The sequence below is a fragment of the Felis catus genome, chromosome E3 (assembly GCF_018350175.1).
Source record: "Felis catus isolate Fca126 chromosome E3, F.catus_Fca126_mat1.0, whole genome shotgun sequence".
Classification (NCBI taxonomy): Eukaryota; Metazoa; Chordata; class Mammalia; order Carnivora; family Felidae; genus Felis; species Felis catus.
Genome location: NC_058383.1, coordinates 16,136,444 through 16,151,515, shown reverse-complemented (window position 1 = coordinate 16,151,515; position 15,072 = coordinate 16,136,444). Strand labels below are relative to the sequence as shown.

Here is a 15,072-nt window from a genome sequence, read left to right as displayed (position 1 = left end):
CAGCTATTTAAAGTATTATGAAAGAATATCTGACATGAAAAGTATCTTCATAGTGTATCAAGGGAAAGAACAATTACAAAGTAGTATACATAGTAGGTTTATATTGAGAAAGTTCATGTATTTTTAAAGGCTGAAATTATGTACACTCAAGTAGTGATGTTATCCACTGGGTAGTGATTTCCTTTTTTTTGTTTGGTCATATTTTCCAATTTGTCTAAAATGAACATCCTTAAACTAATTAAACATACCATGGTGGTTTAAAATACATCCGCAGATTCTTAGACACTCCCTTCAAAAAGTGGAGCCTAATTACTCTCCAACCTCATGACCCTAAGCTAGAACCACCTTGTTAGCCACTTCTGAATTCTGCAATCCCAGAAACTGAGATATGTTGCTTTAAGTCACTAAGTTTTTGAGTAATTACACAGCAAGAGGTAACTAATACACAATTTCTACAGTTACTGTATTTAAACTGTAAAGGTTCTAGTATCTAAGGTGAGCAAAATCTAGTTAGAACATCTAATAGAGTGTTGCTTTAACATGGCTTGTGTCTGTCTGGGTATGCTGTACTTTACAGCAAGAATTGTGTAGGAACTGAGATGTTTAAGACATTAAGGTCCTTACACTTTAAATGTAGTTTTTCCTTTGGCTAACAAAGACATATGATTACAGTGCATTGCACATACCAGACAAAAAAAGAATGAACCAGTTAGTGAATTTTTAACTGTTGATCTAAAAATACAAAATACTATATAAACAAGTGGTTAGGAGGTTAAGTGGTTATGAAGTTCTAAGGATTTCAAAGGAATGGCTATTCACTGTGGATGAAAGATTCAGGGAGAAAGTGGCACTTAAAATTAAGTACAGGTGGAATTTGTTTTAGAAAGATTAAAATTACAAAGGGGAAAAGGGCATGGTAAGTAGGACAGCACAGATTGAAATAAAGCAGAATCAAATATGGAGGACAGAAGATCTGTGTCAAGATCCAGAGTATGTTTTTGGAAGTTGTGGTACAAAATTTAAGAAAATCCAAGAGATGACTTCCAGGACAATATAAGGAATCTAGGCTTTTTATCCTACAGGATTAGAGCAGTCATTGAGGGTTTTTATATATTTAAAATGGTCTTTGGAGGGGTGCCTGGGTGGCTCAGTCGGTTGGGTGTCCGACTTCAGCTCTGGTCATGATCTCAGTCTGTGAGTTCGAGCCCTGCATCGGGCTCTGTGCTGACAGCTCAGAGACTGGAGCCTCCTTCAGATTCTATGTCTCCCTCTCTCTCTGCCCCTCCCCCACTCATGCTCTGTCTCAGAAATAAATATTTAAAAAATTTTTTTGAAAATAAATAAATAAAATGGTCTTTGGAAGATTAATCTGCATATGGTGCGTGAGACACAGCAGAATAGGGGTAAGGAAAAAAAATCGAAGGCTAAGACGGTGACAATGGGAATACTACTAACGATGTGAGTGCCATGCTCACTCAGGCAGCACATATACAACAATCATGTGAGTGCCTTTGTATACCAGGCACTAAGAGCTTTACATGTATTATTTTATTTACACCTCACAAAAACTATTTCTTAAAGTTTATTTATTTAGAGACAGGAAAGTGAACATGGGGGAGGGGCAGAGAAAGAGCATCCCAAGCAGTGACACTGCAGAGACCAACACAGGCCCAAACCCATGAATCATGAGATCATGACCTGAGCCAAAACCAAAAGTCAGACGCTTAACCCATCGAGCCACCCAGGCACCCCACACCTCACAAGAACTCTTTAAGTAAGTACTGTTTTATCCCCATCTTGTGGATAAGGAAACAGATACTTGGAGTTTAAGCAATTTGCCCAAGTTCACACAGGTGTTTGACTCCAAAGCCAGAATTCCTATTACAGCACACCATCTGGAGACATTTTAAAAGAATGAATGTAGTGAATGAAAGAATTGAAGACTGACCAGAGAGGAAGGAGAAAGGATTCTGTTTTGTAAACTTAAAAATAGTTACTATTTATTGAGTACATCTTGCATACTTAATTGTGTGAGATGTTTTATATATTTAATCTATAATCCAGTGTGGTAAGGTAATCCAGTATCATTCCATTTCACAAATGAGAAACTCGAGGCTTGGTGTAACTTGAAAGTAGTTACCTCAGAAGCGTGCTGAATGCCACAGCGATGAACAGCCAGAAGATTAAAATTCAGGTTGCTCCTTCCAGTACGCACCATCCTTCTCTCCTAACCAAGGACTCACCATTGGGTGCAGAGGCCTAAGGAATGCAGACTGAAGAGAAAGACAACCACCCTGATGTATTCTGCATACTTTTTAAACCACATCTCAACTCTCATCGTTGGAGCTGAAGTTTGTGGGTGGTACTGCACCACAGAATATGGTGTACAATAGAGGAAAACTGTGATGGTGGAGTGAATGAAGGCTTTTGAGTATCTGCTATACCTGGTCTTCTTTGTAACCAGCTGCATGACCTCTGAAGAGTGATTTGAACTCCTGTGCCTCAGAATCCCCTCTACAAAATGGGAGACAGCAGCGTCCACTTGAAAGGGCTGTTGTGGGATCAGCAGTGCGGAGAATCTAGCAACTGTTCAGTACACACTCTTACAACTTAAAATATTCCTATTCTGGCAAACAAATATTAAACCTGCACACTGCATCTATCACACGGGGGTTGAAATCTTGCACACATTCCTCTCTTTGTTCTCCCCCTATTACACATTAAGATGAACTCAAATATTTGTATATTTGAAACGAGTTACCGTAGCAACTGAAAAAAAAAAAAAAAACCCAGAAGAGTTAAAATGCCATTCTTGCTTTTAATTAAAAACCCTAAAAAGGCATACCCACTTGGACACTTGGATGTTACTTAATTAACAATCAGTAAAGAAAAGATACTGGAGCGGTAAACTTAAGTGATGTCGGAAAGAAGTTATGTTGACCAACACGGATTCTCCCCCTTACGACCACAGTTACAGCTGGAGTCAGAGAAAATACTTTTATCAGGGCCTTCGGGTATCCTGCAGAAAACTGACAAAAAAGAAATAAATTATTGTCTTTAGCCCATGCATACGCACTGAAAGTAAATTCTTCTATTTTTAAGATGTTTCTGCGTTTCCTAGACCCTTCTTCTCCCAACTATAAAATTCCAAAAGGTGGAGTTTTACACTATTCTAATTGCAGCCAAGAGATCAGGTGGGTGTTTTGGGGGTCCAGCTACGACTCGCTAACGCGAAGCAGCCTCGGAAGGAGGCGACTCTGCCCGGGTGCAGTCACAGAGGGCGGACGCGAGAGGCACCCGGGTGGCCAGGGCGCTCACGGGGCTTCCCAGAGTCCTGGCCAGGTGCAGCCCGCACGCACCTGTGCTCAGGCGAGGCGAGTGCGCGCCCGGGGCTGCAGCTGGCGCTGGCGACGCTGGCGCTGACCGTTGAGGAGCTTCTGCGCGATCTTGCGCTCGTGGCCTCCGGGCACTGGCCAGTTGGTGCGCAGTTCCCGCTCGCGCCGCGTCCGGCCCTTGCTGCGCCCGGCCCCGCAGGCCGGGAAGTCGCGTAGGTAGTAATAATCCAGGCAATCGTAGAGCTCATCCTCGGAGCTCACGGGCGGCCACGCCTCGGCTGGAGGCTGCCGGACCCGAGCCCGGGCGTTGAGAAACGCCGGGCCCATCTCGTCGTCCCCCATGGCCGCCGGCCGGCGCACGCGCACGCTTCTGGGAGACCCCGCCTCGCGTTTCGATTGGCTGTGCCTGCGGGGGCGGAGCTTATTGATGACCTAACAGAGCCGGGAAGTGGTCGCGCGTGACCTTCTGCTTTCCAGCCCCCGCCACAGTGACCACTTTGTCTATCCGGGCCTGTGCGCCGCCGCCGCGAGAGGGGCATTTGGCAAAATCCGACCGAACATTTTATGTCGGTCAAGAATGAAAAACTACAAGTGTCAACAACAGGGGACTACTTAAAGAAAATGTGTGTTCCTCTCGAGGACTTTCATCAGCAGTAAACATTTTGTTAGGCTGTTTGATGACATCAGAAAGTGCTCAGTAATAATGTAAAGTGAAAGATTCACTTTTGAAGAAATATCTCTGGTATCCCAGTAGCGTATTTTTTAAAGATCTGTCTATATAAAAGATTGAAAGGAAACTCATCAAAATGTTGACAGTATTTATGGCTTGAAGGGCCATATATACATTAGCTGTTTTTCTTTTCCACCGTACCCGTTTTTGATAAGGAGTGTGAATTAATTGCTTTAAGCGAGGGATTATAAAGCAAAAGGCACGCGGCCTGCTATAAGACCCGGAACTGCGCGATTTCGGATTATCCGCGGTTACTCAAGTGCCGCAGTTAGGCTACAATACACGGGGTAACCTCGCGCCGGCAATTTGGGGTGAGAGCCGGGAGTAGGGAGTGGCGGTGCAGGGTATTTAGCGCGAGCCGAGGGTCCGGCCAGTCAGTGCACATTGCGCTGGGGTCCCCTGGGCGGGGAAGGGTTCTCCAGGAGAGGGGCGAAGGAGAGAGGAATCCGTCAGGGTTACTGCACCGGAAAAGGCCACGTCGGCCTCTTAGCGGAGGGGCGCCGCTGCACCGCGGAGCGGGAGTCATTACACTCCGGGGCGACTCCCAGGTCTAATTACCTAATTAGTGTGTCTCTAAAAGCTTCTCTCAGGGAGTTGTAGCGAAGAACGCCTTTAAGTAGCCCAGATAATTGTCTTCCCACAAAAATTGCAGCTATCCCCTGGGGGATTTTCTTTTTAATAGATCAAAATAATACCCTACTTAAAAAAAAAGTTGGCGGGGGGGGGGTGCTTCCCAGATATTTGATCTTGCTGTTTGTTGTCCATTTGAATTTTTTCTTCCGCACTCTGAAGTCGTATCCCTGGTGGGGCGTGGCCTACATACCACGCTCTCAGGGCAATTTTGGTGGTTCTTTAAATGAACAAGTCCCAGGAGAGTGTTTTTAATAAAACACCGAGGGGATTTTTTCTCTTCCACCCACGTGTCTTACATTTGCTGTTGGGAAAGAAACTAATATTTATCCTTTTACTACTCCCCCATACATGATCTTAAAAAAAACTCTTTAGATTTTGTGTTACGAAAATACTAAGATATTCTTAAAAGTGCAAAGAATAGAACAGTGAACTCCCATATCCCATCACACGGACTGAACAATTGTCAAGACCTGTCACATTTTTTAAAAAGTTTATTTATTTTGAGAGACAGAGAGGAAGAGAGAGAATCCGAAGCCAGCTCCATTTGGTCAGTGAGAGCCCGCTGCAGACTTGAACTCACCAATCTTGAGATCATGACCTGAGCCAAATTCAAGAGTCAGACGCTTAACTGACCAAGCCACCCAGGTGCCCCTTGTCATATTTGCTTTATATATCCCTTTGTTTTCCTCTGTTGCAGATCTTATGTCATTTTACTCCTATATTTCTCAGTATACAGCTCTAAAAAACTAGACTCCTTTCTTACATAAACTTCAGTGTTATTTTCACACCTGACAAAATCAACTGGTCCTGTTTTTATCTAATACGCAGTCCAGAATCAAATTACTCTGATTGTCTAAAAGACCTCAGAATACATACAAAATCTATACATGAAGTTTGCTTGGAAGTCTCATATTCTAGGGCAGTCTTCCTGTCCTTTTCATTTTCCCCTGACATTGACTTGTTGAAGAATTTGGGTCAGTTATCCTGTAAAATGTCCCACTTTGTGGATGTGTCTGCTTCTTTGTGGTGTCATTTAACTTGTTCCTCTCTCTTCCATATTTCCTGTAAATTGAGGTTGAATCTAGAAGTTTGTTTATATTCAGATTCCATTTGGGGGGCAAGAAAAAGTTCCTAGGAAGTAATGTGTGTTGGTATCACAACAGGAGATCCACAATAGTTCATTGTCCCAATTTTAGTGATGCTGTGACTGATCAATGGGCTCATATGGTAACACTCTTTCCCTGAAATTGTGAAGTTCCACATAAACTTTTATCCAATGATTTCATCCATAGTTCATTACTTTATTTGCTATTATGTTCATTTGCTATTATTTCACTAGGGGCTATGAGATGATAATTTTATAATTCAATCATTTCTTCCACATTTATTTGCTAGATGTCTTTCTCTCATGGACTTAGGCTATTTGGTTACCCTGAAATATATTTTGACAAGAAAGGCAAAACAAATGTTTAATTATTTTATTTTTTTTAAAGTTTATTTATTTATTTATTTATTTATTTATTTAATCTCTACACTCATTGGGTAGAGCCACTCATGGGCTCAAACCCATGACCCCAAGATTAAGAGTAACATGCTCTTCCAACTGAGTCAGACAGGTACCCATAATTCCCTTTTAAAGATGGATTTTCAGGACGCTAATGGACTCTATGTTTTTTTTCTCTTGAGAATAAACTCATGAATCTTTTTTTAAAAATGTTTATTTACTTTTGAGACACACACACACACACACACACACACACACACACACACACACACAGAGTGAGTGGGGGAGGGGCAGAGAGAGGGAGACACAAAATCTGAAGCAGGCTCCAGGCTTTGAGCTGTCTGCACAGAGCCCAATGTGGGGCTCAAATCCACAAGCCATGGTGAGATCATGACCTGAGCCGAGGTTGGATGCTTAACCGACTGAGCCACCCAGGTGCCCCAAACTCATGAATCTTATAAAAACACAGTCAATGTGTTTGATCAACTTCATTTTTATTATTTTTTATTTCTCAAATTGTTCCATCTTTGGCCAGTGGGAGCTCCTTCCTGTGATTCCTGTGTTCTTTTGGCATTAAACTAGTAGTCATGGAGAATGCCCTTGTTTTCTGGTAAACCAAGATGTCCATCCAGGCTCATCATGTACACTCTATGCCCCAGACCTGGAATCAACCATTTCTCCAAGGAGTCCTTGATCTTTTTAGTGTAGAGAATGGATTTAGAGACTTTTTTTTTTTAAGTTTCATGAGTAGAATTCAGTGATTGATCACTTACATGCAACGCCAAATGCTCATCTCAGCAAGTGCCCTCCTTAACACCCATCACCCATTTAGCCCACCCCCCACCTATCTCCCTCCATCAACCCTCTATAGTTAAGAGTCTTTTGTGGTATATTTCACTCTAGAGACAATAATCTTAAAACCATGTATTATGTTTTTGATCTTTATAAGAACAGTGTGAGCTATTACTGTCCCAATTTTCCAGATGAGGAAACAGTTTAACAACTTCCCCAAGGTTATATAACTAGTAAAAAGCAGAACCAGACTAAGGGTGAGATCTTCAGACCCCTAAGTAATTGTTTCTTTCATTTTACTGTGCCTCTTTATATGAATTCCTTGTTTGTCAGTTCACAGGTTGCTAAACATCCCTGCCTTCCTAGCTTCTGAGATGATATTTAAAAGCTGGTGCCACCATCTGTCTTGCTGTCTTGTCGCAGGACTCTGAATTAATTCTGATGATATCATTGCAGTAAGATTTTAAAGTGAACTTTGTATCTTGTTGAGTGGTTTGACTTCAGACCCAGGGGATAAACAACTAACAACCATGTTTCAGGAGCAGACTTAAATCCCTCTTGTTAGCATAACAAGAGTTTATAGAGTTTATAAAACTCTATCTCGTTACTTTCTAATGAATTATTGAAAGTACCTCATAAGATAGAAGGAGAAATGGAGATTCAGCCAAGTCCTAAGTCACTTCCTCAAGGCCTATGGTGGAATGACTCTCTGTTTCTGCATTTGGGCCATAGCAGAGCTTGCTCCAGGTCTCTGAGATCCTTCTGATAAGACTTAAGTGAAACTCATCACAAACTCAGACCTGGCTATGCCTTATATTCAACATTTCTTGCCCTTTCCCACTTATTCATGCCTTTGTATTACTTGTGCATTTGTCTAACTCCTCTGTAAGATTAGAAACACATTTTCCCCACCCCCATCTCTAGCTCACGGTCAGTATAAAATAAATGCCTGATAGGGGCACCTAGGTGCTCAGTTGGTTAAGTGTCTGACTTCAGATCAGGTCATGATCTCACGGCTCATGGGTTCAAGCCCTGCATTGGCTCTCAGCTGCCACGAAGAGCCTGCTTAGGATCTTCTGTCCCCCTCTCTTTCTGCCCCTCCCCTGCTCACACTCTCTCTCTCTCTCCCAAAAATAAATAAAACATTTAAAAATAAAATAAAATAAATGCCTGTTAAGTAAATAAATAAATATGGATGTGTAAACCACCAAGACCATTAAAAATTGGGGCGCCTGGGTGGCGCAGTCAGTTAAGCGTCCGACTTCAGCCAGGTCACGATCTCGCGGTCTGTGAGTTCGAGCCCCACGTCGGGCTCTGGGCTGATGGCTCAGAGCCTGGAGCCTGTTTCCGATTCTGTGTCTCCCTCTCTCTCTGCCCCTCCCCCGTTCATGCTCTGTCTCTCTCTGTCCCAAAAATAAATAAATGTTGAAAAAAAAATTAAAAAAAATAAAAAAAATAAAAAAATCAGGTATGAGGTCACACCATTCTCACAATAGTCCAACAGAGCAACCATGCCATCTAGATTCATGTTTTCACCAATAAAGAACTGGTAGTTTTTGAAATTAGCAAGGGTGTGCTTGATTTGTTTTGCAGTCCCTCTCATAAAAGTTGTTAGTCTTTCTGGCCTCTGTTCTTCAAGTTTGCCATTGATTGACTTCATGTAATCTTTTACGTACTTCTTATATGCTTCTTTTGTGAATCTGGTTTCCGGCAGAAAACCATGAACCATGTCTGGTTCATGACAACATCAACACCAGTGGTTAATGTCCTTTTGGTACCTTCACCTTTGGGGCCTTCATCAGAGGCATTTCCACCAATGAACCAGTCATCAGTGTTACCCTCTGTCCTACTGATCCCTCCACTTCCAGGCATAGCCTGTCCATGATCTGGATTTTGTAGTTGTTGGAGAATATCTCATCATGGCTGATGAAGTCCTGGTAGATAATGATGTCTGCAGCTGGAGAGAGACAACAGTGGTGCTAGTTCAACAGGAGCAGAGAGCTCTGAGCCAGCGTGGTACAGCCGGAGTGGCACTGGGGTTGGAGGAGCAGGAGGAAAAGCCCAAGACATTCATTTCAGATCTGACGCAAATAGGTTAAAAATGAAAGAATGGAAAAGAGATTTCATGTATGGTAACCAGAAGAAGAGAGCTAAGGTAGCTAAACTAATATGAGACAAAATAGACCTTATGTCAATAATTGTTGCAAGTGACAAAGAAGGGCATTATATTGATGATAACTTCGCAAGAAGATACCATAATTATAAACATACATGTACAAAATACCAGAAATCCAAAGTATATGAAACAAACATTGAAAGAATTGAAGGGAGAAATAAACAGCTCTACAATAGTTGGACATATCAGTGACCACTTGCAATAATAGATAGAACAATCAGACAAAAGATCAGTAATAAAATAGAAGACTTGAACAACACTATAAACCAATTAAACCTAACAGACATGCATAGAACAGTTGGACCAACAAAAGCAGAATACACATTTTTCTCAAGTGCCCATGGAATGTTCTCCAGGATAGACTATATGTTAAGCTAGAAAACAAGTCTAAATTATTTTATTTTATTTTATTTTATTTTATTTTATTTTATTTTATTTTATTTTATTTTAAAATATTTCTTTATTTCTGAGAGAGAGATAGGAAGAGAGAGGAAGACCCAGAATCCGAAGCAGGGTCCAGGCTCTGAGCTGTCAGCACAGAGCCTGATGTGGGGCTTGAACCCACAAACCGCAAGATCATCACCTTAGCTGAAGTGAGACGCTACCTAGCTGCCCCAGTAACTTTAAAGAGTTTGCAATCATACATAATTTCTTTTCTGATTTCAATGGAATGATACTAGAAATCATTAACAGAAGGAAGATGTGAAAATTCACAAATATGTTGAAATTAACCACACATTCTTTTTTTTAATGTTTATTTATTTTTTTTGAGAGACAGACAGAGTGTGAATGGGGGAGGGGCAGAGAGAGAGGGAGACACAGAATCCAAAGCAGGCTCCAGACTCTGAACTGTCAGCACAGAGCCCAGTGCAGGACTTGAACCCACAAACTGGGAGATCATGAGCTGAGCCGAAGTTGGATGCTTAACGAACTGAGTCACCCAGGCACCCCAAAATTATCCCTGTTTGCTGATAACATGATTTTATATGTAGAAAAGTCTAAAGAGCCCCCCCACACACACACAGACACACACACAGACAAACACTATAACTAATAAATTCAGCAAAATCCCAGGATACAAAAATCAACATTGAAAAATCAGTCACATTTTTCATCAGCAATGGTAACATTCTAAAAAGGAAATTGAGAACATTCCATTTACAATAGCCTCAAAAAGAATAAAATACTTAGGAACAAATCTGATCAAGAAGTCAAAAGAATTGTACACTGAAAACTACAAAACATTGCTGAAAATTAAGGAAGGTGTAAATAAATAGAAAAATTAAGATTTCCACACTACCCAAAGTGATCTCCAGATTTGATGCAATCCCCATCACAACATAATAATTTTTATTTCAGATGTAGAAAAATCCCATCCTAAAATTCATATGGAATATGAAGGGATCTTGAATAGCCAAAACAATCTTGAAAAAAAAAACTTGGAGGCCCACTCCCTTATTTCAAAACAAACTACAAAGCTAAAGTAATCAGAATAGTATGGTGGTATGCCTGGGTGGCTCAGTGGGTTAAGCATCAGACTCTTGGTTTTGGCTCAGGTCATAATCTCATGGTTCATGGGTTTGTGCCCCACATCTGGCTTTGCACTCAGGATTCTCTCTCTCCTTCTCTCTGTGCCCTTCCCCCCACTCACATGCACTGTCTTGTTCTCTGTCTCAAAATAAATAAGCAAAACTTCAAAAAAAAAAAAAAACTGTGGGGGCCCTTGGTTGGCTCAGTCGGTTAAGTGTCCGACTACAGCTCAGGTCACAATCTCAAAGTTCATGAGTTCAAGCCACGTGTTGGGCTCTGTGCTGACAGTGTAGAGCCGGAGTCTGCTTCGGATTCTGTGTCTCCCTCTCTTTCTTCCCCTCCCCCGCTCACACCTCGTCCTCTCAAAAATAAATAAACATTAAAAAAATTTTTTTAACAACTGTGGTACTAGAATAAGGCCGACATATAGATCAATGGAAAAGAATGGAGAGCCCAGAAATAAGTCTTTGCATATATGGTTAAGTACTTTTTAACAGATGGTGCTAAGTAAACAGGATATTCACATGCGAAAGAATGAAGTTGACCCCTTACCTTACATTACATACAAAAATTAAAGTAAATCAAACACCTAAACATGAGACCTGACTTTATAAAACTCTTAGAAGCAAACATAGGAGAAAAGTTGGATTTGGCAATGATTTCTTGGATATGACCCTAAAAGCACAAGCAACAGAAGAAAAAATAGATAAACTGAACTTCATCAAAATTGAAAACTTCTGTACTTCAAAGGACACTCTCAAGAGAATGAAAAAGCAACCTATGGTACTGGGAGAAAATATTTGCAAATCATGTATCTGATGAGTTGATGAAACTCATCAACAACAGCAACAAAATTTCAAAACAGACAAAGGACTTGAATTTACATTTCTTCATTCTGAACTTTTCTTGACATGTTGATTTCTAGCCCCCTGTGGTACTCCAGCAGCGAGGATAAACAAGAAGGGGTCTGTGCTGCTTACCAATTTATTGCCTCTTGGCTCCAAATTCACTCTTCATTGCTTGCTTGTGCAAAAACAGAGCTGGGCCATTTAAAAGTAATTTTTCCAGGGCGCCTGGGTGGCTTAGTTAGTTAGACATCCAATTTTTGATCTTGGCTCAAATCATGATCTCATGGTTCATGGGATTGAGCCCTGCGTTGGGCTCTGCACTGCACAAGAGCCTGCTTGGGATTCTCTCTCTACCTCTCTCCCTGCCCTTCCCCCACCTACTCTCTCTCTCTCTCTCTCTCTCTCTCTCTCTCTCTCTCTCTCTCTCTCTCTCCCTCTCTCTCTCTCTCTCTCTCTCTCTCAAAATAAATAACTAAACTTCTAAAAAATGTTTACTTATTTTTCAGAGAGAGAAAGATACGGAGTGTGAGTGGGGGAGGGGCAGAGAGAGAGGGAGACACAGAATCTGAAGCAGGCTCCAGGCTCTGAGCTGTCAACACAGAGCCCAACGTGGGGCTCAAACTCACGAACCTCAAGATCATGACCTGAGCCAGAGTCGGACGCTTCATCGACTGAACCACCCAGGCACCCCAATAAACTTTTTTAAAAAGAAATTTTTCCTTTGTCAGATGACACAATGTTAAGCTTTGTCAGCTGTGGGCTCTGGTGAGCGATTGCATGAGCAAGGGGTTTTCCTTCTTATTCTGGTGTATTTCAGTGGTTCCAGAAGTATGTGTGGATTCCTCAGTGCCCAGCTCCTGCAACACAGAAGGCTTTTCCAGCGCCACGACTCTGCAGCTCATGTAGTTCTTCCAGAGCCTGGCTTCTGTAGTAATAGTGGTAAGCAGCACCCAGCAGCTTTCCCCTGCAACACCCTTTAGTTGGCTTTGTAGGAGGGTGCCTCCAGTGAGACACCTTTCTAGGAAATGGCTTTCTTTGGGACCTCAGAAGGTAGGTTTCCAGCAAATTCTGGAGGGCAGATTTCCAGCAACTACCATTGGCACAGCACCAAGCAACTGTGCCATCCAATTTCCACAGCCACGCCCTCTCCAACTGGGTCTGGTTCTCAGGCCTAGTGCTCTACCCCAGCCTCAGAGGTGGTCGATGAACCTTATATCTGCCGATCTATATTCTTTAGAGTTGTCTTTACTGAAATTTCTTGTGTAATGTGTAATTCTACACATTAAACTTAAACTGTTAAAATTACTGTATGGCTTCCATCTCCTAATTTGACCCTGACTGACACAGGGTCCCTGCCCAACATAACAAGGAAATAGGACGAACAACCTGTCACCATTAAACAATACGCTGTGCTAAACTAGCAGTGGGACAGAGTGCTGGGGCAGCAGGTAGAAAGGTGCCTGGAAGGTCCATGAGGGCTAATGAGAGAATTTAGCTGAAAGGATGACTAGATCAGGGCACTCCACGTTCATCATTGACACCTCCTCCTAATCTCATAATCAGTCTCTGAGGTATGTCACTTCTGTCTCCCAAGTCTGGTCCATGCTTTCCACCCCAGTGTTGTTCCTCAGGCCAGGCCACCATCATCTCTGGCTGGTTTATTATGATGACCCTGTAATTGTCCTCTTTACCTCCAGGCTTGCTACGTCAGCCTGTCCTCCACACTGAAGCCAGAGTGATTCTTCTAAAAGGCAAATTTGGGTCCAAACGGTCTTTGACTAAAAACTGTTGGTGGCTGCCCATTGCCCTTAGGACAAAATCTGAACTCCTTTGTTTGGCCACAAAGCTTGGGAAGATCTGGACTTTGCTCACCTTCCCAGTTTTATCTTATGCCACCCTTCTCACATCCTTAGTCTCAAATCACATGGAATGTCAGTTTCCTTAGGGACCTTTACAAGTGCTGCTTCTTCTTCTAGGAAGCCCTCTCCCTACACCCTCCCTTACCCTTTCACCCTCATCCTTGCTTCTTCAGCTCCCCTTCAGCTGCAGCTAATATCTACTCCTCTGAAAAGCCTTCCCAAACCTGCTCTCCCTGATCTGGCAAGGTGCTCTTTGTGTACGTTTCAGTCACACCCTGTACTGCTCTCATATCCCTTGTCACAGGCTGGTAATTATCTAATGTATATGTCTCTCACGACCCTGTAAACTCCATGAGGTCAGAAACTCTTGTTCACGTTTGTTTCCTCAGCACCTATTTTAGTGCCTGCTGCATTAGGTGTTTGATAAATGCTGGGGAACAAAAAGAATGCACATGCAAAGGTGACCAGGGAGGGCATGCATAAAAGTATGTCATGTAAGCAGAGTGTAGGGACGTAGGTGGGAGCGGCTGGACTCGAAGGGCAAGCTGTGGGAAGCCACTTTGGGAAAGGCCCTTTTGTTCACACCTAAGCAGTTTATACCATACGGTGAGGATCAAACATCCCACATTGGCTATAGGTGACTGAACTGGACTTCCAGTTCATGCATTTGATTTGACCAGGACAGTTTTAAGAACTTGCAAATATGAATGCCTTTCAGTTTGTCACAATTCACACCAGCCCCCATGTTAACAGGCCTCCTTCCCTCATGCAAACTGGCTGTCTGCCCCACTGGGATCCGTGTTTGCTACCCCTGCAGATGGGTGGGAGGTAGCCTAGGGAGGGGAAGGATTTAAAGGAGGATTTCAGATATGAGTCCTAGAAATATAGACAGATCCACCCTCAGTAGGGAGTGTGTTTTTGAGAGTTCCTTGGGAGAAGTGCATTTATTTCATCTGAGGGGCCCTGGGAGCAAAGACAGACCCAGAAAATCAGAGGAATTGCCCACATTTTGAAGAGCTTATACCTTTAAACTGCTAAATTGGCCAGTGCCAGGCTGGGTCCACTCTTCTCCTGTTTACTTTCTGAAACAAAAACTGCCCTGATGGAATCTGAAGTCAGAGCTGCAGTAGATCAACATTGACTCAGCAACCTGCCATGCTGCAAGGCCTTATGCCAGGAGCTGTGAAGGATACAAAACATAAGGGAGAGCTGGAATCTAGCATCTCCTGGGGGAAATGACAGCCACAGACTCACACTATGACCCGTAGAGACAGTGGGCTGGTGCTTTGGCAGTGCTCTACCTTGATGAGGTCTCCACAGTACAGAATGTGGCCAACGATATTATAGGTCAAGGAACTCTAGTTTTTCATGTTCCCAACATAGGTAGGGTCTTAGGGAGAGATTCTTTCTAAAAGAACTCCTTGGTTTTTAAGCCAGATGGTCCATTTATTAATTTATAAATGGGACATTACCCTGGTAGTAGCCTCAAAACTCAGTTCCACTCTCCAAGGACTCCTGTCCCAATGTAAAGGTTCTTAGAAAACTAAGCTGCTGATCAGAAAAAAGCCATGAACAAGCTTCATGTTTGATCTCTATCCCAAAAAAGAACACACCTCTTTAATGACCAGGAGACAGTCTCCATCAATCAAGGTTGGACAGATTGGG

At 42.5% G+C, this 15,072-nt stretch overlaps 1 protein-coding gene and 1 pseudogene across 1 annotated transcript; both read right to left on the bottom strand.

Annotated features, from left to right (window-relative positions):
* Positions 1–2,798: 2,798 nt before the first annotated feature.
* NUPR2 (nuclear protein 2, transcriptional regulator) lies at positions 2,799–3,715 on the bottom strand. The gene is made up of 2 exons (XM_006942088.5): positions 3,360–3,715; positions 2,799–3,029 (listed from the first exon to the last, which is right to left on the bottom strand). The coding sequence occupies exon 1, from the start codon at positions 3,675–3,677 to the stop codon at positions 3,366–3,368; it is 312 nt and encodes a 103-aa protein (XP_006942150.1). The 5' UTR covers positions 3,678–3,715; the 3' UTR covers positions 2,799–3,029; positions 3,360–3,365.
* A 121-nt stretch (positions 3,716–3,836) lies between these two features.
* LOC102901746 lies at positions 3,837–14,152 on the bottom strand (annotated as a pseudogene).
* Positions 14,153–15,072: the final 920 nt, after the last annotated feature.